The sequence below is a fragment of the Bos javanicus genome, chromosome 3, assembly GCF_032452875.1.
Source record: "Bos javanicus breed banteng chromosome 3, ARS-OSU_banteng_1.0, whole genome shotgun sequence".
NCBI lineage: Eukaryota > Metazoa > Chordata > Mammalia > Artiodactyla > Bovidae > Bos > Bos javanicus.
The window spans coordinates 117253160-117275818 of NC_083870.1; the positions used below are offsets into that span (position 1 = coordinate 117253160).

At 56.4% G+C, this 22659-nt stretch overlaps 2 protein-coding genes across 7 annotated transcripts in view; one reads left to right on the forward strand and one right to left on the reverse strand.

Annotated features, from left to right (window-relative positions):
• Nucleotides 1-4071: 4071 nt before the first annotated feature.
• Nucleotides 4072-22659, reverse strand: part of RAB17 (RAB17, member RAS oncogene family) — a 45477-nt gene continuing 26889 nt past the window's right edge. For 3 of the 6 annotated variants that reach the window (XM_061412732.1, XM_061412726.1, XM_061412727.1), the window contains exons 3-6: nt 19373-19524; nt 18875-19000; nt 14711-14804; nt 13534-14440 (exon numbers count right to left, since the gene is read on the reverse strand). In XM_061412732.1, the coding sequence (XP_061268716.1) occupies nt 14328-14440; nt 14711-14804; nt 18875-19000; nt 19373-19524 (485 nt within the window). In that variant the 3' untranslated portion in view covers nt 13534-14327. Of the gene's footprint in view, nt 4315-12411; nt 13104-13533; nt 14441-14710; nt 14805-18874; nt 19001-19372; nt 19525-22205; nt 22318-22659 lie in introns of those variants that run through there. The other 3 variants (XM_061412731.1, XM_061412729.1, XM_061412728.1) reach the window with 3 other exon arrangements.
• Nucleotides 5750-7766, forward strand: PRLH (prolactin releasing hormone). Its single transcript, XM_061412733.1, has 2 exons — nt 5750-6942; nt 7415-7766. Exons 1-2 carry the CDS (start codon nt 6843-6845, stop codon nt 7609-7611), a joined length of 297 nt encoding a protein of 98 aa, XP_061268717.1. The 5' UTR covers nt 5750-6842; the 3' UTR covers nt 7612-7766.

Below are 22659 nucleotides of genomic sequence, written 5' to 3' on the forward strand. Positions count from 1 at the left end.
CCCCACAGTCCTGTCGGTTTGGAGGGACAACATCCAAGGCAGATCAGCCCTTCCCTTTTCTCCAGAGCCCCTCTGCTCCTGTTCCCTCCTGAGGCTGCCCACCCCAGCAGCCTGTGTCGGGTCAGCAGATCTGGCCACGTCCCTGTGTTTTCTTGTGTCTGTGGTTGCTTCTGTGCTACAAAATCAGAGCTGAGTGCATACGGGAAATCTGTGCTGACCCCTGGTCCGGGCCCGTGGCATTGACCTGGGCAGCAGGGGCTGGCAAGCATCGTCCCAGGCAGCGCCAAGCAGGGAGGAAGGACCAGACCATGCTTACCTCCTGCATCTTCACCCCAGCCTCCCCGCACCCCGGCTTCTGCCACCACCGCCCAAACCTTCCCTCCCAGGTGCCTGTCTGCCACCCTGAGGCTCTTCTCAAAGTCCGGCCTTGTTTGCTCTCTTGTTTTATAATTACAGCAAGTTTTGTTTGGTTAAGAAGCCAGAAGCGAGGAATAAGTGATGAGTTAGTCACTCAGTTGGTCTGACTCTTTGCACCCCCACGGACTGTAGCCCACCAGGCTCCTCTGTCCTTGGAATTCTCCAGGCAAGAATACTGGAGTGGGTTGTGCCATTTCCTTCTCCAGAGGACCCTCCGAACCCTTTGGCAGGCAGACTCTTTACCATCTGAGCCACCAGGAAACCCCAAAGGAGCCAGAATGAGGAGAGGAGGAAGGAGCCAGTATCTCCCATTCACTCACCATCTCAGCAAAAAACCGAATATGTTGTGTCTTGGAAAACACACCACACACAGCCTGACCTCCATGGGCCCCCAGCTGCTTGAACAGATTGCTACAAACTGGGCAGCTTAGAACGACAGAAGCGTATTCTCTGGCAGAGGCCGGAAGTCCAGAAGCGAGGTGCGTGCAGGGCCGTGCTCCCTGCAGAGGCTCCAGGAGAGGCTGTCCGCGGCCTCTGCCCGGCTCTGGCGACTCCCGCTGTCCTCGGCCGGCGGCCTCCTCCCTCCAGTCTGCGACTGCACTGCCACCCAGGCTCCATCCCTGTGTCTCCTGTCTGTCTGCCCCAAACCTCCCTCTGCCCGTCTCTCACAAGGACCCTCATCATTAGATTTAGGGCCCATCTGCATTCTCCAGGACAGTCCCCTCATCTCAAGATCTTTACCCCAATCACACAAGCAAAGACCCTGTTCTGGAAAAGGTCACGTGTGGACTTCCCTGGCAGCCTAGTGGCTAAGACTCCATGCTTCCAATACAGGGAGCGCGGGTTCGATCTCTGGTCGGGGAACTAAGATCCCACGTGCCACGTGAACACCCCCTGCCAAAAAAAAAAAAAGCACATCTTGCAGGCACTCCCTAGGGCTCAGGGGTCCTGGCAAGAGCAGCAGAGCATCTCACCTGCGTTTGCCCCACCAGCTGCCAGGACATCTTCAGCTCCCCAAGGGCCCCTCAGTCACTCTGGGTCCTCTGATGACTGCCCCCAGAGACCACAGGGTGGGGGGCATCATTCCGCTCTGTCAGCTGGGCCGAGCTCTCTGCTCTGCGATGAGGGGGCAGGGCTGGTGGACCCCCGAGTAAAGCGAGCAACAGGAAAGTGAAGTCAAGTCTACAGCAGGAATGGGAAAGGGCTTTATCTGAGCCAAGCTGAGGGCTACAGCCCGAGACACGGCCTCTCAGATCACTCAGAATCCGCTCCAGAGAAGCGGCTTTCAGCAGTTTCATGTCTCAACAGAACAAAAAAACATTAAACAAGTCAGGGATACATCCCTTCAAGGTTTCAAAAGCAGAACAGATCAGCCCGTGCACAGGGGGTCAGCAGGCCTTGGCACCTGGGAGGGGAGTCTTATCAAAGGAGGACCAGCCTTGGGGTCCCAGGACGGGAGGCATCTCATCTTTATTTTGAACATGGACATTCTTAGTTGGGCAGCTTTCCAGGCGACTCAGTGGTAAAGAACACCCCCCAGCCCCCAACAATGCAGGAGGCACAGAGTCACGGGTTCAGTCCCTGAGCCGGGAAGATCCCCTGGAGGAGGAAATGGCAATCCACCCCAGTATTCTTGTCTGAGAAATCCCACGCACAGAGGAGCCGGGCAAGCCACAGTCCCTGGGGTCGCACAGTGGGACACGGCTGAGCATGCGCAACAGTGGCGTTCTTTCCTTGTGGGCAGTGAGCCTTTTCCTGTCTGAGTTTAAGCAGCTGCACAAAGTATGTTTGATGGGCCACAAACAGGCTGTTCTAGTTGGTATCAAATTCAGGGTAACTCACATACAAGTGGGGCTTCCCTGATGGCTCAGTTGGTAAAGAACCCACCTGAAATGCAGGAGATCCCAGTTCTGGGTTCCATCCCTGGGTTGGGAAGATCTCCTGGAGACAGGAACAGCTACCCACTCCAGTATTCTGGCCTGGAGAATTCCATACAGTCCACAGGGTCGGAAAGAGTCGGACACGACTGAGCGACTTTCCCTTTCCCCTATAAGCCAGCATGACTTCCCCAGGCCTCAGTATGTGGACATTTCTTTCATCAACACCAACCCTGCACTGTGGCGAAGATGCTTGGCTGAAAGGGGAGGGTTTGCTACCCCACACACTCATGCACACATACACACTCACACACACACACAAGCACATGCTCCCCCAACGGTCTGCCCAGGAAGCTGCCTCCAGCTGCCCTGGTCTCACGGAGTCTGCTCCCCCAAGGGGCTGGTGCTGGGCAGCCCTGCAGGGAGAGAAGGAGAGGACCCTCCAGACGGGGGCTGGCCTCAGTGCTGCTTCCAGCAGCACTCCTCAGCAGAGCCACTCTGACCCCCGCTCACCCGGTGCTCCCCAGGGATCTGGACGGACTCCATCCCAGGGGCCTCAGCTTGCAGCCGGGGTGTGGGCTGGGTCCCTCCTCTGCCCCTCACGCTCCGTGGACACCCACCTCACCAGCACCCCTCCCCCCGACCTCCACTCCAGATCCCCAGGGAGCCCACTTGCCCCCCGCAAAACCTTCTTCACCGGGAATGGGCAGCCGTGGGAGGAAAGAGAAGCACACGTGACCCTCTGAGGGCTGGGAGCTGCTCTGGAACTTTCCTCAAAGTCTGATGGAGGCTGGGGAAGGGCCGCAGGGCCCCTGCACATGTCTGGGGGGAACGGCCAGGAGGGGTCCCCCAGGATGGGCTCCTCGGGTTGATGTTCAGGGGGGTGTAAATGACCTTTGCTATGTTGCCGTTCAGGCTCTCAGTCGTGTCCGACTCTTTGCAACCCCATGGACTGCAGCACACCAGGCCTCCCTGTCCATCACCAACTCCCAGAGTTTACGCAGACTCATGTCTGTTGAGTTGGTGATGCCGTCCAACCATCTCATCCTTTGTCATCCCCTTCTCCTCCTGCCTTCAATCTTTCCCAGCATCAGGGTCTTTTCCAATGGGTCAGCTCTTCGCATCAGGAGGTCAGAGGATTGGAGCTTCAGCATCAGTCCTTCCAATGAACATTCAGGGCTGATTTCCTTTAGGACGGACTGGCTGGCCTCCTATCATTATTCAGAATATGAGGCCCAAGTGAAATGGGGAACAGGGTGTAGTTATTGAAAATGGCCTAAGTGTACAGATTTTTTCACAACTTGAGGATATGATGGTTAAATGGAAATAATGAGATTCAAAAATGCATGAATCTGATGAACCTACCCAGAATATAGGTGAAAAGCCTATGAACAGGAAGTGCATCATACGGGATCAATGGTTGACTTCTCTGATACATGGGTGTTCTTTGATTCCTATTTTTCTGTATGTGCTAAATTCTATCCAAGTGTATGTAAATTGCTTTTATAATAAAAATAAGCCTCTTCATTATTTATTTCATAATAGAAATACAGGTATTTGTTTTATAATCAGAGCTTCCCAGGTGGTGCTAGTGGTAAAGAACCCTGCTGCCAATGCAGGAGACATAGGAGACACAGGTTCGATCCCTGGGTTGGGAAGATCTCCCAGAGAAGGGCACAGCAACTGCCTACAGTGTTCTTGCCTAGAGAATCTCATGGGCAGAGAAGCCTGGCGGGCTATGGTCCATAGGATCGCAAAGAGTCAGACACCACTGAAGCAGCTTAGCATATGTTATTTATTTTATAATAGAAATGTACTCATTCATTTTATAATCATAACGTGTGTGTGTGTTCATTGCTCAGTCGTGTCTGATTCTTTGCAACCCCATGGACTGTAACGCACCAGGCTCCTCTGTCCATGGGATTTTCCAGGCGAGAATACTGGAGTGGATTGCCATTCCCTTCACCAGAAAATCATAATAAACTTCTTTCAGCTGTAATTATGATGACTCTGGAAAGGGCTGGAATAAACATAATTTTTCAGTGGTAGAAACAGGACGAAAGTGGTTTGTATGTAATAAATGCAGCTGTGAAAAGGCAAGTGGGTGACGGACCGGTCAGGGAAGGGTTAGGAGGGTGTCGTTCAGCTGTGATGGCCTCTTCGGGTGACTCTGCACGGGAAGCGGGACTTAAAGGAGGAGGGAGGTGGCTGGAGGGTCACCTCTGTGTCAGCCGTCTCGTGGCTCGGAGCACCCAGGCCAGTGGTGCCTGGCTCTGCAGTCTTCCCAAAGCGTGCAGAAGGAAAGCTAATGTGTTTTAAAACCACTCAGCCCAAATGAAATTATATAACCCAGGAAAGGACACATCACATCGGTGATGAGAGTTAAAAAAAAAAAAAAATTAGAAAAAAAGAAAAAAGAAATGACTCTTTCGATGTGGCCCAGTGAGGGAGGCAGGCGGAGAGGGAGGGAGGGGGTTGGGTCAGCTGCTTCCTCCCGGGGCGCATAAAAGGGGCGAGCGCGCCCCACCTGGGTCCCCGCTCCTGTCCACAGCACTCGCCAGCCGCCAGCCGCTGGGAACCTCGGTGAGTAACTCGTGGGGCGCTGGAGAGGGCAGGGGTCCCTGACGCTCCTGCCTCCTCCCCTGCCACCCTTCCCTCCCTATGCGGGCAGGGCTCTGTCCTGGCAGCCAGGACCAGCTCTGGTGGGGACCCCACCCTGTTTGTGCATCCAGGGGCCACCCCTGCCTGTCCGGGCCCCCGTCCAGTCGGCTGTTGTGGTGGAAACGAAAGGCGGAGCCGTCCAGGCAACTCCGCTGGGAACACAGACCAGGAGTCCCACCAGCCAGGAGACAGCGAGCCCCTGGCTCTCAGGAGGCCGGACCTTGAGGGTCAGGAGACAAGCTCCACCAGGGCTCTCCTAAGGCGCCCTGCACCCAGCGGGGGTCCCAGCCAGGGGACAGCGAACAGCCCAGCCGGCCTGGGAGCACCTCTTTATCAGTCTGCTTTCATGATGGCACCTCCATTTCCTCTAAGGTGGAGTCCCCCTGCCAACAGGTCTCTAGAAAAGGAAGGGGTGGACATTTTAAATCTCAGTTGGAGATCATGTTCCTTGGGGCTAGGGCTTCCCTGGTGGCTCAGACGGTAAAGAATCTACCTGCATTGCAGGAGACACAGGTTCGATCCCTGGGTAGGGAAGATCCCCCAGAGGAGGAAATGGCTACCTACCCTAACCTAACCCTAAGAATACACTCCAGTATTCTTGCCTGGAGAATCCCAGGGACAGAGGAGCCTGGCGGGATACAGTCCACGGTGCTGTAAAGAGTCGGACACGACTGAGGGACTAATGCTTTCATTTTCCACTGGGCTCAGGGACAGGCTGGAAAGCCAAGGTCAGCAGAGGGGTCTTCCCTGAAACAGACAAGCTCTCTGGCGTCTTCTGCTGGTTCCTTGAGTGCTGGGGGAGGGGGAGCAGGGGAAGGAGCCAGCCCTAAGAAATGAGGGCGCCTGCGGAAGGAGTTGCCAGGTTTGCCAGGTGGACGCTGTTTCGGGCTCAGCCCAGCAGGGTGAGAGGCAGATTTCTGGGTGCTTCTGTCACCCACAGCTCTCCCCCACCTGTACAAGGCTGTCCTGCTGCATGAGGGCAAGTCCCCACGGGCTGCCGGTTGATCTTGGAGACTCAGCAGCTTGGATCTGGGGTCACGGGGGCTGGTGAGCTCGCCTGGCAGGGATGGTGAATGACGACCCTTCTACAGGGTCAGTGGGCAGGGGGCAGGATGGAACTGGGCTGAGGGAGGGAAAGAGCCCTGCAGCGGGGTCCCCCACCCTGAGCGAGGTCCAGGCTCAGCACCCCCCAGGCCCCCACCCCCGGCTGATGGCTGAGGTTAGGCCACCCCCTCCACCTCGGCAGCCACCTGACTCCTCCTGGCAGGTCCCCACCAACCTGCTCGCCTCTGTCGTCCCCCACCACCACCCTGCCGAGGCCAAGTGTGCACACCCACAGTGGAGCAGAGGCCTCCCACACTCCTGGCTCCCTGACACAGATGGACAGACAGACAGACTGAAGCACGTCCAAGACAGCCCAGCTCTCTGCAGCCACAGCTCATATTCCCCCAGGGTTCCTTCTGACGACAGACGGTCCTTGTAAACACGACTGAGCCCATGAGAGGCCAATACACACGTGGTCACCTCATCGAACGCTCACTGTACAGAGCAGAGACTGCGGTCCCCGGGGGAGCAAGGGACTGTGCACACAGCCAGGCACACCTGCTGTTTCAGGCTCACTGCCATCCCAGCAGAGAAGTGCACACTGGAGCCCGACTGGGTGTGCACACGCGTGTAACCCCATGCACACCTGCCGTACACCTGTGCACACCCATGTCCGTGTACATGCATGTGTGCACACACTCACGCACACCCACTCTGACACACACAGAGTGTGTGAGGCGTTATCCGAGGCGCCCCGCTTTGCCCACACACGCCCTCATGTGCGCTCACCTTTGCCCCTAGGCTGCACCCTCCCAAGCGGGGCCTCTTCGAGGAGTGAGTGGAATGAAGGCGGTGGGGGCCTGGCTCCTCTGCCTGCTGCTGCTGGGCCTGGCCCTGCAGGGGGCTGCCAGCAGAGCCCACCAGCACTCCATGGAGATCCGCAGTGAGTGTCCAGCCCCGCCCCCGCCCCCAGGGGTCACAGGGGGTGTCTGGCTACTTCCTGGGCTGGGGCATCCTTGCTAAGCATCCCGGGGTTGGGGTTTGGCCTCCTGTTCCCCAGACCCTTCCCCCAGGTGGCCCGGACAGGTGCTCCCAAGGGTCCCGGCCCAGCACACGGGGGAGGGTCACTCCTCACCACACGGGTGGCCTTGGGCTGAGTGCACGTCACCCATGAGAACGGGGCTGTGGGGACAGGAAAGGAAGGGGAGTGTGTCCTGGTGTGAGTCTGAAATCCTACTTCCCAAAGCCACCCCAGCACCAGAAATGGGCGCTCCGGGTGAACCTCCTGTGCGGGTGGGTGGTCCTGGCATGGCCTGGGTGACAGGCAGCCATGAGCTGAACACACACCCGGCCCGGCCACCAGGGCTGTATGCTCCAGGGCACAGGCCTCCATGCGCTCTTCTCGCTCTTTCCAGCCCCCGACATCAACCCTGCCTGGTACGCGGGCCGTGGGATCCGGCCCGTGGGCCGCTTCGGCCGGCGAAGAGCTGCCCCGGGGGACGGACCCAGGCCTGGCCCCTGGCGCATGCCGGCCTGCTTCCGCCTGGAAGGCGGCGCTGAGCCCTCCCGAGCCCTCCCGGGGCGGCTGACGGCCCAGCTGGTCCAGGAATAACAGCGGGAGCCTGCCCCCCACCCCTCCTCCTCCACCAGCCACCTTCCCTCCAGTCCTAATAAAAGCAGCTGGCTTGTTCACACATGTCTGCGTGGTGACAGAGCACACGGTACTCTCCCTCACAGGACGTTAGCCTGGAAGGACCCTCAGAGCCCAGCAGCCCAGAGGCTCCGGGACTAGCCCAGGGGCAGCCGGCACTGAGCAGGGGGCTGGGGCGGCCTTGGCCACCTTCAGCCTGTGCCGCCCCCAAGCCGCCCTGACCAGTTGCTCAGGCTGCGCACTGCACGAGGCCGCTGTGCAGGGGCCCCCGGGAGGGCATCACGGCCCCTCGGCCTCACCTGCCCTGCTCTCTGCTGCCGTTCTTTTTGCCTCCCTGTTGGTACTTGTGGAAGAGAAAGAAACAGGGGTGTTTGTCTCCAGTACTCTTGGGTTCGAGTATTTCAACCCCATCTGTGTCCCTTTCAAATCGCACGGGGATGCCCCTGCGTCCTGTTTCAGGCGGAGCTCGCTTTGGTGTTGGGGGCACATGGCCACTGATGGGACAACTGAGCTCCATCCCCACCTTCTGGAGGCCCCAGTTCCCACATGAACCTGGGCCTGGGGACATCCACCTCAGTCCTGAGCTTGGGTGGCGCGGCCCCTGTGTACCTGCCAACAGCTGTGGATGCTCTGTAAGCATAAACCCCCTTCCCCAAGGTGTGCCCACCCCTCCAGCGCTGGGGCCAGGAGCGGGCGGGCAGGTTTAACCAGTTGCTTCTGAACCCAGAGCTCAGGCCCGACAGGCATCTGCCTGCACCCTGCCTGCAGGATCTCAGGAACCCCTAGGCCTCGGGACTCCTTCCGTCCACACTCAGCAGGGGAAGGGACACAGGGCCAGCCTGCAGGACCCCGGCCCGGCTGCCCTGCCCAGATAGAGGAAGGCGGGGGTCCACGCTCACTGGCCAGCTGGAGGAGGCTGAACTGGCCCAGACCGCCCGGATGGGGCTGGGTCAGGGCTGCCCGCTCCCCAGCCCCAGGGAGGCTGGAGGGAGGGCAGGGGCCAGTCCCCTCCCAAGGAGAGCTCCTGCTCGGTCAGCACCACCCCAGGCTGGACGCACAAGTAGGAACAGGAGTGCGGCCAGTCCCCCTCCCAGGGCAGGCAGGTGCTGGCCCGGCCCAGAACCCAAAGCGACCACATGGCCCCCTCCCACCCGTGGGGACACACCCCAAGAGCTGAGAACCGCTGTTCAAACAAACACTTATATAGGACAGTTCCCAGCAGCACAACGGCCAAAAAAGGTAGAAACAACCCCAACCCCCATCAACAGATGAATGGATATCAAAACGCGGTCTACACACACGTACCACGGCTTATGACTCAGCCACAGAAAGGAGTGACGTTCTGCCTGATGCTGCCACGTGGGGGAATCGTGAACACAGGACACAGCACGACAGAAGCCAGGCACCAAAGGCCCCTCGCGCATGATTCCATTTACAAAGGTCCAGGGAGGCGAGTCCACAGGCAGAAAGTGGTCTGGCGGCTGCCGGGGGCTGTTCATGGATGCAGGGCTTCCTTTAGGGGTTGAAAGTGTCTGGGAACTTGGCCAAGGTGGTAACCAGGCTAAACGCCACTCAGCTGCACACTTTAGAAGCACTCACAGCCCCGTGTGCTGCAGACGTGGAAACATCAGTGTGGCAAAGGGCTCCGGATTCCAGCCACGCAGCACCTGGTACCCAGTCAGGGCAGCCCCTGGAACACACCTCCCGAGCCCAGAGAGTCGGGGAGACGGGAGATTTTATGTATTCTCCAAACTCCTACTATGGAAGTTTTAAACACACAAGAAAGTTCAAAAATATTATGATGATAACTAATATACTCCACTTAATTTTTTTTTTTTTTTTGGCTGCAAGGCATGTGGGCTCTTAGTTTCCTGACCAGGAATCGAACTGGCTCATTGGAAGCACAGAGTCTTAACCACTGGACTCCCAGGGAAGTCCCTACCCTCCACTTATAATAGCTGGAGTCTGAGAAAATGTAACAAGGCCTTAGAAGTGAAAGTGAAAGTGGCTCAGTTGTATCCGACTCTTTGTGACCCCATGGACTATACAGCCCATGGGATTCTCCAGGCCAGAATACTGGGGCCTTTCCCTTCTCCAGGGGATCTTCCCAACCCAGGGATCAAACCCAGTTCTCCCGCATTTCGGGCAGATTCTTTACCAGCTGAGCCACAGGGGAAGCCCAAGAACACTGGAGTGGGTAGCCTATCCATTCTCCATCGGATCTTCCCAACCCAGGGATCAAACCCAGGTCTCCTGCATTGCAGGTGGATTCTTTTCCATCTGAGCCTCCAGGGAAGCCCACAGTCCTTAGAAAAGAATATATAAAAAGGAGGAAATGGGTCAAGAGTAAAATCTGATAAGGAGATCAAAATGATCCAATGTTGGATCGTGGTGGGCGATTCCAGCACCCTGAGAATCGCATCGCAAGTGAGTCCGTAAAGACGATTGTTTCAAAGGCTTGTCTGTGAAGGGAAAGGAGAGGGAGATAGCAGTGAAGGGGAGGGAAGAGGAAAGGGCTTGGTTCCGCTTGTTTAAGATGGAAGGGCAAGGATTCCAGACTGGAAAAGAAGAAGTAAAACTCACACTGTTTGCAGATGACATGACACTATACATAGAAAATCCTAAAGGTTCCACCAGAAAATTGCTGCTGCTGCTGTTGCTGCTGAGTCGTTTCAGTCGTGTCCGACTCTGTGCGACCCCAGAGATGGCAGCCCACCAGGCTCCCCGTCCCTGGGATTCTCCAGGCAAGAACACTGGAGTGGGTTGCCATTTCCTTCTCCAATGCATGAAAGTGAAAAGTGAAAGTGAAGTTGCCCAGTTGTGTCCAATTCTTCGAGACCCCATGGACTGCAGCCCATCAGGCTCCTCTGTCCATGGGATTTTCCAGGCAAGAGTACTGGAGTGGGGTGCCATCTCAATAAAAATACTAATAGCATCCACGATTATCACTGCATTTACTTTCTCTCCCGCACTCTCCCCTCTTCTCTCTACCCCTTGGAAGTGAGTTATAGATACCATATTTCCCCTAGACATTTCTGTGTCTTTCTCCTCAAGCAAAGGGCAATCTCCACTATAACCACAAAATTATCATGCCTCAAACATTTTGTAAGAATTCTATAATATCATAGAGTTTTTCATCCATACTCAACACTCCCCAAATAAGGCAAGGAACTCTTAGCTGCCTTTTTTCCTTTTTTTGGAAGCCAGACTCCAGTCTAGATTCAGGGTCACGGTTAGTTATTTCCCGTTCATCCCCCATCATCTGATTTTGTCATGACACCGACTCTTACAAGAGCCCAGATGCGTTACCTGGTAGGATGATCCACGCGCAGCACGTGGCGCCTGCTCCCCCAAGTGCTCTGACCTCCTCCTTCCGTCCTGCCCTGTATTTCCTGTCATCTGAGCAGTTGGGTCCAAAGGCAGAGAGGGGCTCAGCCATCGCTGAGGCACGGACGCTCCGCGTCTGTCCTACAACATGGTATCTGATGGCGGGCTCCAGGTCCCACTCCGATAGGAGCCAAGCCTGACACTTTGCAGACTGTAAGACCCTCTCGGTTTCCCGTCTGCTCAGAAATGATCTTCAGAAGTCCTGGGGCCCTGTGACAGCAGCCTGTCTCCCAAAGAGCTCCCGGCCAGGGACTCGGGCCCCCAGGTACCCTTGCTGAGACCAGCTGTCCTTCGTGGGCTGCAGGATGCTGATTCTCTGATTCTTTCCTCCTGAGCAGATTCTTCTAAAGGAGGTATTTCTCCTTTTTTCCCTTTCTTCCTTTTTTCTTTTCTTTTCATTCAACATCTTACAAATGGTAAGATGATTTCAAGTTGTTCTAAATGTGACCTCCAAAAAGGGATTATTTTAAAAGGAAAAGAATGGATTCCTGAGTCAGCCCCTCCAGGCACAGGGGGCTCTTCCAGGGGAGACGGAGGAGGAGCTAGAAACAGAGTGGGAGGGGAAAGGTCAGGACCACAGGCAGGAAGCAGGGTTGCTCCCAGAGGCTGCTCTGCTGTGTCTCCTGCCTCCACCACGAGCACACACGCGTGCGTGCACACACACACACACACACACACACACAGTCTCTGGCTCGTGAAAAGGGCTGGAGCGGCTTCCTCAGCTGCAGACAGGAGAGAGCTCACATACTGGCCTCCCCCAGGATCGTTTACCCTGGAGAATCTGTGCCCAGAACACCCGCAATCCCAGGGACTCATCTCCCTCCAGGCTCCACACCCACCACAACCTCACGGTCCAGGGAGGGCTGAGCTCAGGTGTGTGCAGCAGACACAGAGAGGCTCCGGAAACACCTGTCTCTGGGTGTGGCGGAGGCTGTTTCTAAGCAAAAACCTGCCTTTTCTTTACAATGCTGGGGAAAATAGCTTCAGTCCTCTCCTGGGACACATTTGCTGAGTGCTTGGCATATGCCAGAGTCATACCAGGCACTGGGAGCCCCATGTGAGGACAGACAGACAGAACCCCTGCCCTTACCGCAGAGCTCCCCCGTGTCTGAATATTAGATCACTGAGTGGGTCTAGACCTCCCAGGGCCCACGCCGCCCTGCAGGCAGATCTAACACGGAGCTGGTGGGCTCAGGGATACTGCCTACAGAGGCTTCCAGGTGATTCCAGGGCTGAGCCCCACCTGCCTCGTGGGGAAGAAGGTGAGGGAAAGGGGCAATCACACCCGGCAATGGGGACCCTAGGCTCCAGGGTCACCATGCACCCCATCCCATCCTGCGGGGAGGGAGGGAGGCATGAAGGAGGGAGGTGGCAATGAGTCAAAGAATATGCTTTAATAATAAATTCTGGCCTGAGAAGACAGGAGGAAAGCAATCACATATATAGGCATCCTACTGCTAGCATGATTTCCCCACTTCCTATTTCATCATGGATGGGTCGATACTCCTCTGAAAGACATCTATCGTTCAGCAAAGCAACTCTCCGGACCTGGAGCAGTGGGGTTTGCTTCAGCGAGGCTGGAGTGCCATCTAGTGGCCAGAGGCAACCTCAGCCTCCAGCTACCTCCAAGTGGTCTCCTCCTTTGCTGGGGGAGTCCAAACCAGCCCAGCTGGCTTCCCTGGTGGCTCGATCAGTAAAGCGTCCGCCTGCAACACAGGAGACTACCTGCAGCGCAGGAGACCCCGGTTCAATCCCTGAATCGGGAGGATCCCCTGGAGAAGGAAATGGCAACCCCCTCCTGTGTTCTTGCCTGGGAAATCCCAGGAACAGAGGAGCCTGGTGGGCTACAGTCCACCGGGTCTCCAGAGTCGGACAGGACATAGCGACTAAGCCACCCAGCCCTGCTACCCTGAGTGAGGAGACAGCGCACAGGAAACGGTCTGACCCAGCAAGGGCTCGCGTCCCACACGCTCCATCTTCAAGGGAACGGCCGTATAAGACACTTCACTGCAGCCAGAATCTGCAGGGCTCGCAGCAGTAAGCCGCAGGTTTCACCCGGAAATTGTCTAGGAAAGAAACACGCGTTTGGGGGACGTCAAGGGGCTCGGCATCAACAGGGAGGCCGCTTTACGTTTGTCCTGTTGATCCTTACAGCTGACAAAGTGAAGCCACTTTTTTTTTTGGTGGGGGGGGGGGGGGAGGATGACAGTGGCGTCTTATTTAAAATTTCATACCTGCTTATCACAGTCCCAGAGGGGAACCAGCATCACCACCTCCCTCCCAAGTAGCCGCCTTTAAACTACCTTCATGTGGCCGCTGGCTCACCTCCCAGAAGGGCCGTGGGGGGCCTCTCTAAAGGGAGGAACCAGGCCAGCCCATGATCTCTCTCCACCCGAAAGATGCCCTGTGCCCACCGCAGCCATCGCCGCCCCGCCTGGGGCCCCTCTGGAGACGTGAGTAACAACCCCCACCTACAAACTCACCAGAGACCACGTGCGAGAAAGGGCTTTACTTTTAGGCGAAAAACTCACTGGAGCAGAACAAGGTATCCCTCCGCTCGAAATCCGAGTCCTCAAGCCTATGGGCCCAAGCGTCTTGTCCTCATAGTCACCCCGAGAAGTGGACTGTGGGGCCCCGCCCCGCCCCCAGGTGCCCCCCTCAGGGACCCTCACAGAGGTCCAGGGACGACATGGTCCACTCCAGCGGGGCTTGCTGACCCCTCTTCCCCGTCCCGGGAGCAGGTGAAACCCCCCAGCCCACCCCGGGCAGCCTCCTGCCCAGAACCAAGTGCCCGCCGGCTGATTTCCCCCCCTTCGGTGCCTGGTGGCCAGGCAGCTGAGGGGGGCACCTCCAGGCAGGGTCAGGCATGCCCACCCCCAGGACATCCGGGATTTAGGCGGAATCTGACATCTGGGGACGTGGAGCCCCCACCCTCTGGAGGCCCCTGGACACACAAACGTCTCCCAAAGGATTCCCACGAGCTTGCTGCTGCTGCTGCTGCTAAGTCGCTTCAGTCATGTCCAACTCTGTGCGACCCCATAGACGGCAGCCCACCAGGCTTCCCCGTCCCTGGGATTCTCCAGGCAAGAACACTGGAGTGGGTAGGGAGGCGATTATTCTAAGGAATGCCGGCTTCCTGCACCTCGAGGACTCAGGCACGCGCCGGGCTCGACGGTGGACCGGGGTCAGCAACCGCCGTCACCACGGAGCTGGCCGTAGCTCGCTCGGAGGACCGCCAGGGCGCGGGCTGGGAGTCCCGCTCCCCGCAGCTGCCCGCGCAGCGGCCGCTTCTAGTGGGCACAGCATCGGCCCCGCCACGAGGGCCGCTCGCTCAGGGTCAGCGGAGCGTCTCTCCGCTGCCTCTGGCCCTCCTTGCTCTCTTCTCTCCGCGAAAGCTCCCGGGCTGTGGACGACAGGAGGGGGAAGCCCAGCTGGGAGGGAAGCCCCCCAGCCCAGCGCAGGCCCTGCACCCTTGGCAGTCCCTGGAGACGCCCCCTCCCTCATGCTCTCCGGGAACCAGGAAACAGGCGCCCTTGACTCATGTCCACCTTCCAGGCCCCTGGCAACATTCGGCTGGGCCTCAGGAGGCCAGAGAAGACCCATTTGAAGAAGGCGCACCCTCCCACACACCCCACCCCACCTCTGGCTCCGGGGCGGGGGGCTGGTCACTCACCGAGGGCGTTGAAGACGTCGGCCACCTGGTAGTTGCGTTTGGCCGAGGTTTCCATGAACAGCAGCCCCTTGCTCTCTGCAAACTCCTTCCCTTCCTGGAGGAAGTGACCGTGGAAAGTCCACATTAATCATCAGAAATGTACTGAGAAGACCCAGAAAGACCATGGGACAGTTGCACCAGTGGAGAACCTCATTCCTCATGTCCTGTTACTGGGGCTCCTGGGGGAGGTGGTCAGGACTGGGCAGCGGGGCCAGGAGGCGGGTGTGGCGCTCACTGGAAGGGGAGCCTAGCACCCCCAGTGGGGTCTGTGGGGAGGCTCCCCTCCCACCGTGGAATCTGGGGGCGGGGTTGCTCCGAAAGCAAGCAAGAACAGAGGAGACATGGAAGGGGGATGAGGCCAGCCTGGTGGGAGCCCCCCTGGGCCCTTTTCTGCTCCCCCTCCTTGCTGGTCACAGGGGTCAGTCCTGCATGGAGTGATGGTGTGTGAAGCAAGGGAGGCTGGGAAACTCCAGGGCTGCTTGTGTGGCCGAGAAGGGGAAAAGGGTCCACGAAGGAGGACCTGGGGGCCTCCCCAGGCAGGCCCCTCACTTCTGGACCCTCCCAGGAGGAGCTTGGGCCCCAGATGGTCCTGCCTGAGGCTGAGCGGGCCCCGGGGGCTGGGCCAGCTAGGCCTGCAGCATCGCACCCAGCAGCGTCCACCCTCCTCACCTGGCCCACAGAGCTGCACTCCACCCCCCTCCCCAAGCTTCTCAGCCCCGCCCAGACACAGAGATGGCCCATTATCATCTGTGTTTTAAAGGACAACGTGACCTGGTACAGAGGAAGACTTGGTGACTTCGGGTAGCTCACATCTGGTCACATCTGCATGCATGCTCAGTCACTCAGTCATGTCCAAATCTTTGCAATCTCATGGACTGTGGCCCGCCAGGCTCCTCTGTCCATGGAATTTCCCAGGCAAGAATACTGGAGTGCGTTGCCATTTCCTCCTCCAGGGGATCTTCCCAACAGGGAGCGAACCCTCTTTTCCTGCATCACCTGCATTGTCAGGGGGATTCTTTAGCACTGCGCCACCTGGGAAGCCCCTGGTCATCTGAATGAAACCCAAATATCTGCCTTTCCCCCACTAGCTTGAGGGTTCCAGGTGGGGTCACACTAAGGGTTTGTTCTCAGTGCAATGGGCCTCCAGCCCCTAAATTGCAGGTCCCCAGCCTCCCGTCTGCCAGTTTGTCCTTGAGGTCCCCCAGGATGGGGTTAATGGTTATCTCACTGCCCGTGGAATGAGAACATCCAGTGCAGAGATCTTGGCTCCTAAATTCATTCCCCCACACAAGGAACCAGTGCTCCTCAGGGAGATGATTTCCAGGGCTGGGGCTGGGAAAGGGCAAGATGAACCAGGAATAACTTGGCCAGCCATTCCTGGCCAGCCAGGAAGGAAGAAAGACCTCAAAGAGGCAGGAGGGACAAGGCCCACTGGGGTGGGGGACTTCTCAGTGGCCAGATCCAGGAGCAGAGCTCCCTGAACCAGGGAGAGGACCATAGTGGGAAAGTGATCCAATCTGAGCTAAGAGCACTGGGTGGCTGTTCGTTTCCTGATTTGCTCGTCATTCTGTGCTTAAGGGCTTCCCTGAGAGCTCAGCTGGTGAAGAATCCGCCTGCAGTGCAGGAGATCCCGGTTCAATTGCTGGGTTGGGAAGATCTGCTGAAGCACTCCAGTACTCTCGGGCTTCCCATGTGGCTCAGCTGATAAAGAATCCGCCTGTAATGTGGGAGACCTGGGTTCGATCCCTGGGTTGGGAAGATCCCCTGGAAAAGGGAAAGGCTACCCACTCCAGTATTCTGGCTTGGAGAATTCCACGGACTGTATAGTCCATGGGGTCGCAAAGAGTCGGACACGACTTTCACTTTCACTTTCTGTGCTTACGTAAGTAAGTCGTTCGTACGTGGGAAAGCTGGGAGAAGGGCAGACAGGATCTGTACTATTTCTGCAACAAGTTTTGTAATGCTGCAATTATTTTAAGATGAAAAGCCCCCAAATTACTGTGAAAACTTCACCGCCCGCTGGTCAGCCTGGCCTCTGCCCAGATGAGGCACCTGCAGCTCTGGGGTCTGTGCACTCTGTCCCCCCACCCCCACCCCAAGGCCCAGCCTGGTGGGAGCTCGGAGTGAAGAAGAGGCCAGGGTGGGGTCTGGGGTCCCAGGGTCAACAGCCCTGGGGTGGCGGCTCCCATGCAGTCTAAGCCATGGGGTCCCCCACCCACAGGCAGGCCGAGCCCAGGGCAGCAGTCCTGGGGGAGCAGAGAGGAGACCCCGTCCACACCAGAACTGGACCCCTGGCCTCCCTGAGGGTCTCCCCACCCGGGTCCCATCTCCCCCACAGCCTGACCTGTCCTCCGCATGTTCTTCCTAAGTCATCCATCAGATCCCCGCCCCTGAGCCCACCACCACTGCAGGGGGCTGTGCCACTGAGCCCCAGGGCAGCATGAGGCTTCTCTGGCAGCCCCCTGCCTCCAGCCTCCCTCCCCTCCCTACCCCTTGCCACCCCTCATCTGCTCCTCCACCTCTCCTAAACCCACCCCACACACCCCACACACACAGACACCACCTTACCTCCTATACACACACAGCTGTGCACACACAGACACACACACCTGTTCACACAGACACACACACTGGTACACATAGACACACACACACACACACACACACTGTTCACACAGAGACACACACCTGTTCACACAGAGACACATATCTGTTCACACAGAGAGACACACCTGTACACACAGACACCACCTTACCTTCTACACACACACACCTGCACACACACAGACACACACACCTGTTCATACAGACATCACCTTACCTCCTACACACACAGACACACACAACTGTGCACAGAGACACACATACCTGTTCACAGACACTCACACCTGTACACAGACACCACCTTACCTCCTACACACACACACCTGTACACACACAGAGACACACACACACCTGTACACAAAGAGAGATACACACCTATACACAGACACCACCTTACCTCCTACACACATACACCTATACACACACCCAGAGAGACACACACACTTGTACACACAGAGACACACACCTATACACAGATACCACCTTACCTCCTACACACACACACACACACACACCTGTACATACACAGAGACACACACCCGTAGACACAGACACCACCTTACCTCCTACACACACACACCTATACATGCACACAGAGACATACACACTTGTACACACAAAGAGACACACACCTATACAGACACCACCCTACCTCCTAGACACACACACACCTGTACACACACAGAGACATACACACCTGTTCACACAGAGACACACACCTGTTCACACACAGACACACACACCTATACACACAGACACCACCTGTACCTCCTATACACACACACTCTCCCATACACACACAGATACCACCTATACACACACAGAGACACCCATACCTATACACACAAAGAGACACCTGGACACACAGAGACACACACACAGACCCGTGCTCCCTGCTCCAGGCTCCCTGAACTTCACAGGCTCACTTCCCTGGGCACTTTTTCTGCTCTTGGTCATTTTACAGAAGAACTACAGCTTCTGGGTCCTCTGTTCCTTGCTAATTTCCTAGCAAATAAATTTGGGTTTGCCCCTTGAACCTGGAGGAGGAAATGGCAACACAGCCCAGTGTTCTTGCCTGGAGAATCCCACGGACAGAGGAGCCTGCTGGGTACAGTCCGTGGGGTCTCACAGAGTCGGACGTGACTGAGCGACTTAGCACATACTTCCTTTTTTTTTTCTTTTAGCACGTACTTCTTGAACGGTTGTTGAACACAAAGATGAAGACCTGAAACCCACATCACTCACAGGGGAAGAGTGGGGAGGGCCATGGTTTCCTTGTTCCTGGTGCTGCCTGCCCCTGCCAAGCCTCAGTGCCCAGGGGGGTGTGGGGTCTAGGTGATGCTCAGGGCTCTCCCCACACTGGAAGCCACCATCTCTGGGTCTGACCTTCCTAGGAGAGATCAGAAACCTTGGCCCAGGAAGGAAACTGAACTGGGAATTGTGTGTGCGCACGTGGCTGTGCGAGTGGGTGGTCACGCGTGTTTGAGGTCCCTCCCATCTCCCCTACTGAGACAGACCCACCTCAAAGGTCACCTCCCGCTCCTCTTCCAGGTCTGTCTTGTTGCCGACCAGCATCACCACGACCTCTCCAGGGTGGAACTCCTCCTCCAGGTCCTTCAGCCACTGCTGCGCTTTGCAGAAGGAATCCTGAAAAAGGAAAACGGGACCGTCAGGCAGATTTGGTGTTCTTCCTCAGCCGTCCCAGAAAAGACAAGGCAGGTGTCGGTGGCTACCCCATGTAAAACACGGTCCAACTGACCCCCCCACCAAGGAATCATGAATGATGGATAGTGATCCTCCAGAAAGAGGACCACGGAGCGGCACAAACCCAACTGTGCAGCAGGAAGAGGGGTGGTCAGGGAGGGCTTCCTGGAGGAGGTGACCAACTTTCACTGAAGGAGTCTCCACTGGTTGTCACAATTTTAATATAAAGGACCAGCCCAGGCCAGTCACATGATGCCTCCGGAAGGTAGCCTCCCAATGCCTGGGAGGGCGGGGACACACGCAGGTGAGCCTCACCTTCCTGGTGATGTCATACACCAAAAGCGCGGCGTTGGCACCCCTGAAGTAGAGGCGGCAGACGCTGTGGTACTTCTCCTGACCAGCCGTGTCCCAGATCTCAAACTTCAGACACGCGGCCCCCAGGTCCACCACCTTGGTGAAGAACGCACCTGAAACACAGGCCCAGAGCGACCTTCACCTGCAGAACGAGGTCCTATCCACAGCTCAGCCGGGGCTCAGCTCACCAGTGGGAGACAGACAGCCCATGCTCCCTGGCAACCTCTGTGGGCGAGGCTCAGCAAACACCTCTTCTGGAAGGTGGCAGCTTCCAGAAGAAGCAGAGTTACAAGGAACTTGCTCGTAGAGTCCACAGAGGCTTTGTGTGGGAAGATGGACTCTAGGGTCCTACTCAAATCCTCTGGACCACGTGTGGCAGGGAAGGGTCTCTGGCAACCAGGGCTCTGCACGTCCCCGTGGGTGTCCAGCAATGCAACTGACGGTCACCCAACTCCTCCCCTGAATCCTTCCTGGCCTCCTGCTAACCTCCCAGCCTCATCCACACCTCTGCCTCCCGACCTCCCATCGCCACTGACAACTCTGCTTAGAATCCTTTCTTCCCCACCTCCCGACAAGCCCACTGGGGTCTTTGAGTGTCGGCCCTCGGGGTGCCGCTGGGCCCCGCTTCCCCAGGAGGCAGTCTATGGCAGCCTATCCTGTGCTCTGCACACACTCACTGCAGGGAGACGTCTGTGCTCTTACCTGTCACCCCTGGGGGCAGTGAGCACCTGGACTTTTATGCATCCGTGTCTCTGCTTAATGATCACACACAATGAAAGAGCTACCCCAAACCTTCTATTTGACATCCTGGGCAACCCACCTTTCACGTGAAGATTGCTTTTCCCCTTCACAGAGCTTTCCCAAGTGACGTGACTTAGGGAGCTAATTAGTAACACCAAGACGTTTTGTCCCCAGAATGTAAATTGGTGCAGCCACTGTGGAAAACAGTGTGGAGGTTCCTCAAAAAAGTAAAAATAGAGCTACCATATGATCCAGCAATCCCACTCCTGGGCATGTATCCAGAAAAGAAAAAAGCTCTAATTAGAAAAGATATGTGCATCCCATGTTCATAGCAGCATTATTTACAATAGTTAGGGCCTGGAAGCAACCTAGATGTCCATCAACAGACGAATGGATAAAGAAGATGTGGTACATACACACAATGGAATATTACTCAGCCATAGAAAAGAATGGGATAATACCATCTGCAGCAACATGGACCTAGAGATGATCATACTAAGCGAAGCAAGTCAGACGGAGAAAGACCAACATTACATGACATCATAATGCAGAACCGAAACTACGACACAAATGAGCTCATCTAGGAAACAAGGACACACAGAGCAGCCTGTGGCTGCCAAGGGGAGGCGCAGGCACGACTGAGTCACTTTTCTGTACAGAAGAAATTAAGACAACACTGAGAATCAACCGTACTTCAATAAAATAAATGTTATTTTAAAAAAAGGTGTTCTGGCCCCGTAGCATATGGGGTGTGTCACATACAGAACTGAACCGGAGACTGCGGAGGAGCCCATGGGGTGCTCCAGGCAAAGCTGCTGCCCTGCCCAGACCCGGGCTGGGCTGGGGGCTTGTTGGGAGGTTCTGGCAGAGGTGGCTTCATGCTTGAAATGAAAACTTTCACTCCAAGGGCAGCATGTGAGTGTCCTTGGGTTGCCAGAACAAATAACCACAAGATGCGTGGCTTAAAACAGCAGAAATGTATTATTTCTGTTCTGGGGGTCAGGGGTTCAAAATCAAGGTATCGCCAGGGCTGGTTCCTTCCAGAAGTTCTGGGAGGGACTCTGTCCCACGCCCTCTCCCGGCTCCCGGTAGGGGCGGCAGTGATGGGTGGCCCTGGCTTAAAGGCGCTCCCCTCTCTGCCGCTGTCTTCACAGGGCTGTCCCCTCTGCACCTCTGCATTCTCCTATTCCAGGGACACTGGTCATGGGTTTCAGGTGCACCCGAAACCCAGGAATAGCCTTAACTAGTTATGTCTGCAAACACCCTCTCCCCCAGTAAAGCCATAGGTACTGGGGATTAGGATGTGGATGTATCACCGCGGACACGATTCAATCCACTACAGATGGAGGGTAAGAGACACATCTGGGCTGAGATTCTAGCACAGAAAGGGGAAGATCACCACTCTCTCTCACGAGAACCTGGTCTGGGGCAACTCTTAAATGGAAGCTGCCGACGGGGCCTCTGCCTGCATGGCCTGCATTTTTCTGCTCATCCACAAGCTTGGAGTCATATACACTTGTTAGGTGCTATGGACTGAATGCCTGTGTCCTCCCAAAGTCAGTGGGTTGAAGCCCTAACCCTCAGCGTGATGGTATTTGGAGATGGAGCCTTTGCAATGTGATGAGGCTTAAATGAGGTAATGTCCGACTCTTGCAACCCCATGGACTATGTAGCCTGCCAGGCTCCTCTGTCCATGGGATTCTCCAGGCAAGAATACTGGAGTGGGTTGCCATTTCCTTCTCCAAGGGATCTTCCTGACCCAGGGATTGAACCTGGGTCTCCTGCATTGCAAGCAGATTCTTTGTAACAACTGAGCTACAAGGGAAGTCGAGCGAGGGTGGGGCCCCAAAAACGGGGTTGGTGTCTTTGTAAGAATGCACCCCCATCTTGCTCTGTTTCTCTGTGCGTCTCTCTGTCTCTCTCCCTGTCTGTCTGTCTCTCTCTCTCTTCCATCCCTTGCAAACACAAAGAAGAGGCAGTGCAGATACACAGCCAGTTACCAGGATGGCAGCTACCCATAAGCCAAGAAAAGAGGGCTCCGAGTGAAACCTACTTTGCCAGCCCCTCATGCTTGGACTTCCAGCCTCCAGACCTGAGAATAAGTCTCTGTTGCTTAAGGCACCCAGTCTGTGCTGTTCTGCTGTGACAGCCCAGCAGACCACGACACCAGGTCAAACAAAGCTGCCGTCTGCAGATCAACAGCAGGATTGACAGCTCCCGGCTCCTAAGAGGCTACTGTGGGGCCTGAGAGAAAAGTGTAAATGAAGTTGCTCAGTCGTGTCCCACTCTTTGCGACTCCGTGGACTGTAGCCCACCAGGCTCCTCCGTCCATAGGATTCTCCAGGCAAGAGTACTGGAGTGGGTTGCCATTTCCTTCTCCAGGGGATCTTCCCGACCCAGGGATCAAACCCAGGTCTCCCGCATTGTAGGCAGATGCTTTACCCTCTGAGCCACCAGGGAAGCCTGAGCAGGATGAAGTCACACTAGGACTGTTGATGTCACAAGGG

Bases quoted from the DNA above. Each gene is read 5' to 3' on its own strand.
- PRLH (XM_061412733.1), top strand. From the start codon at position 6,843: ATGAAGGCGGTGGGGGCCTGGCTCCTCTGCCTGCTGCTGCTGGGCCTG. The intron at 6,943-7,414 runs GTGAGTGTCCAG...CGCTCTTTCCAG, and splicing joins GCACTCCATGGAGATCCGCA to CCCCCGACATCAACCCTGCC.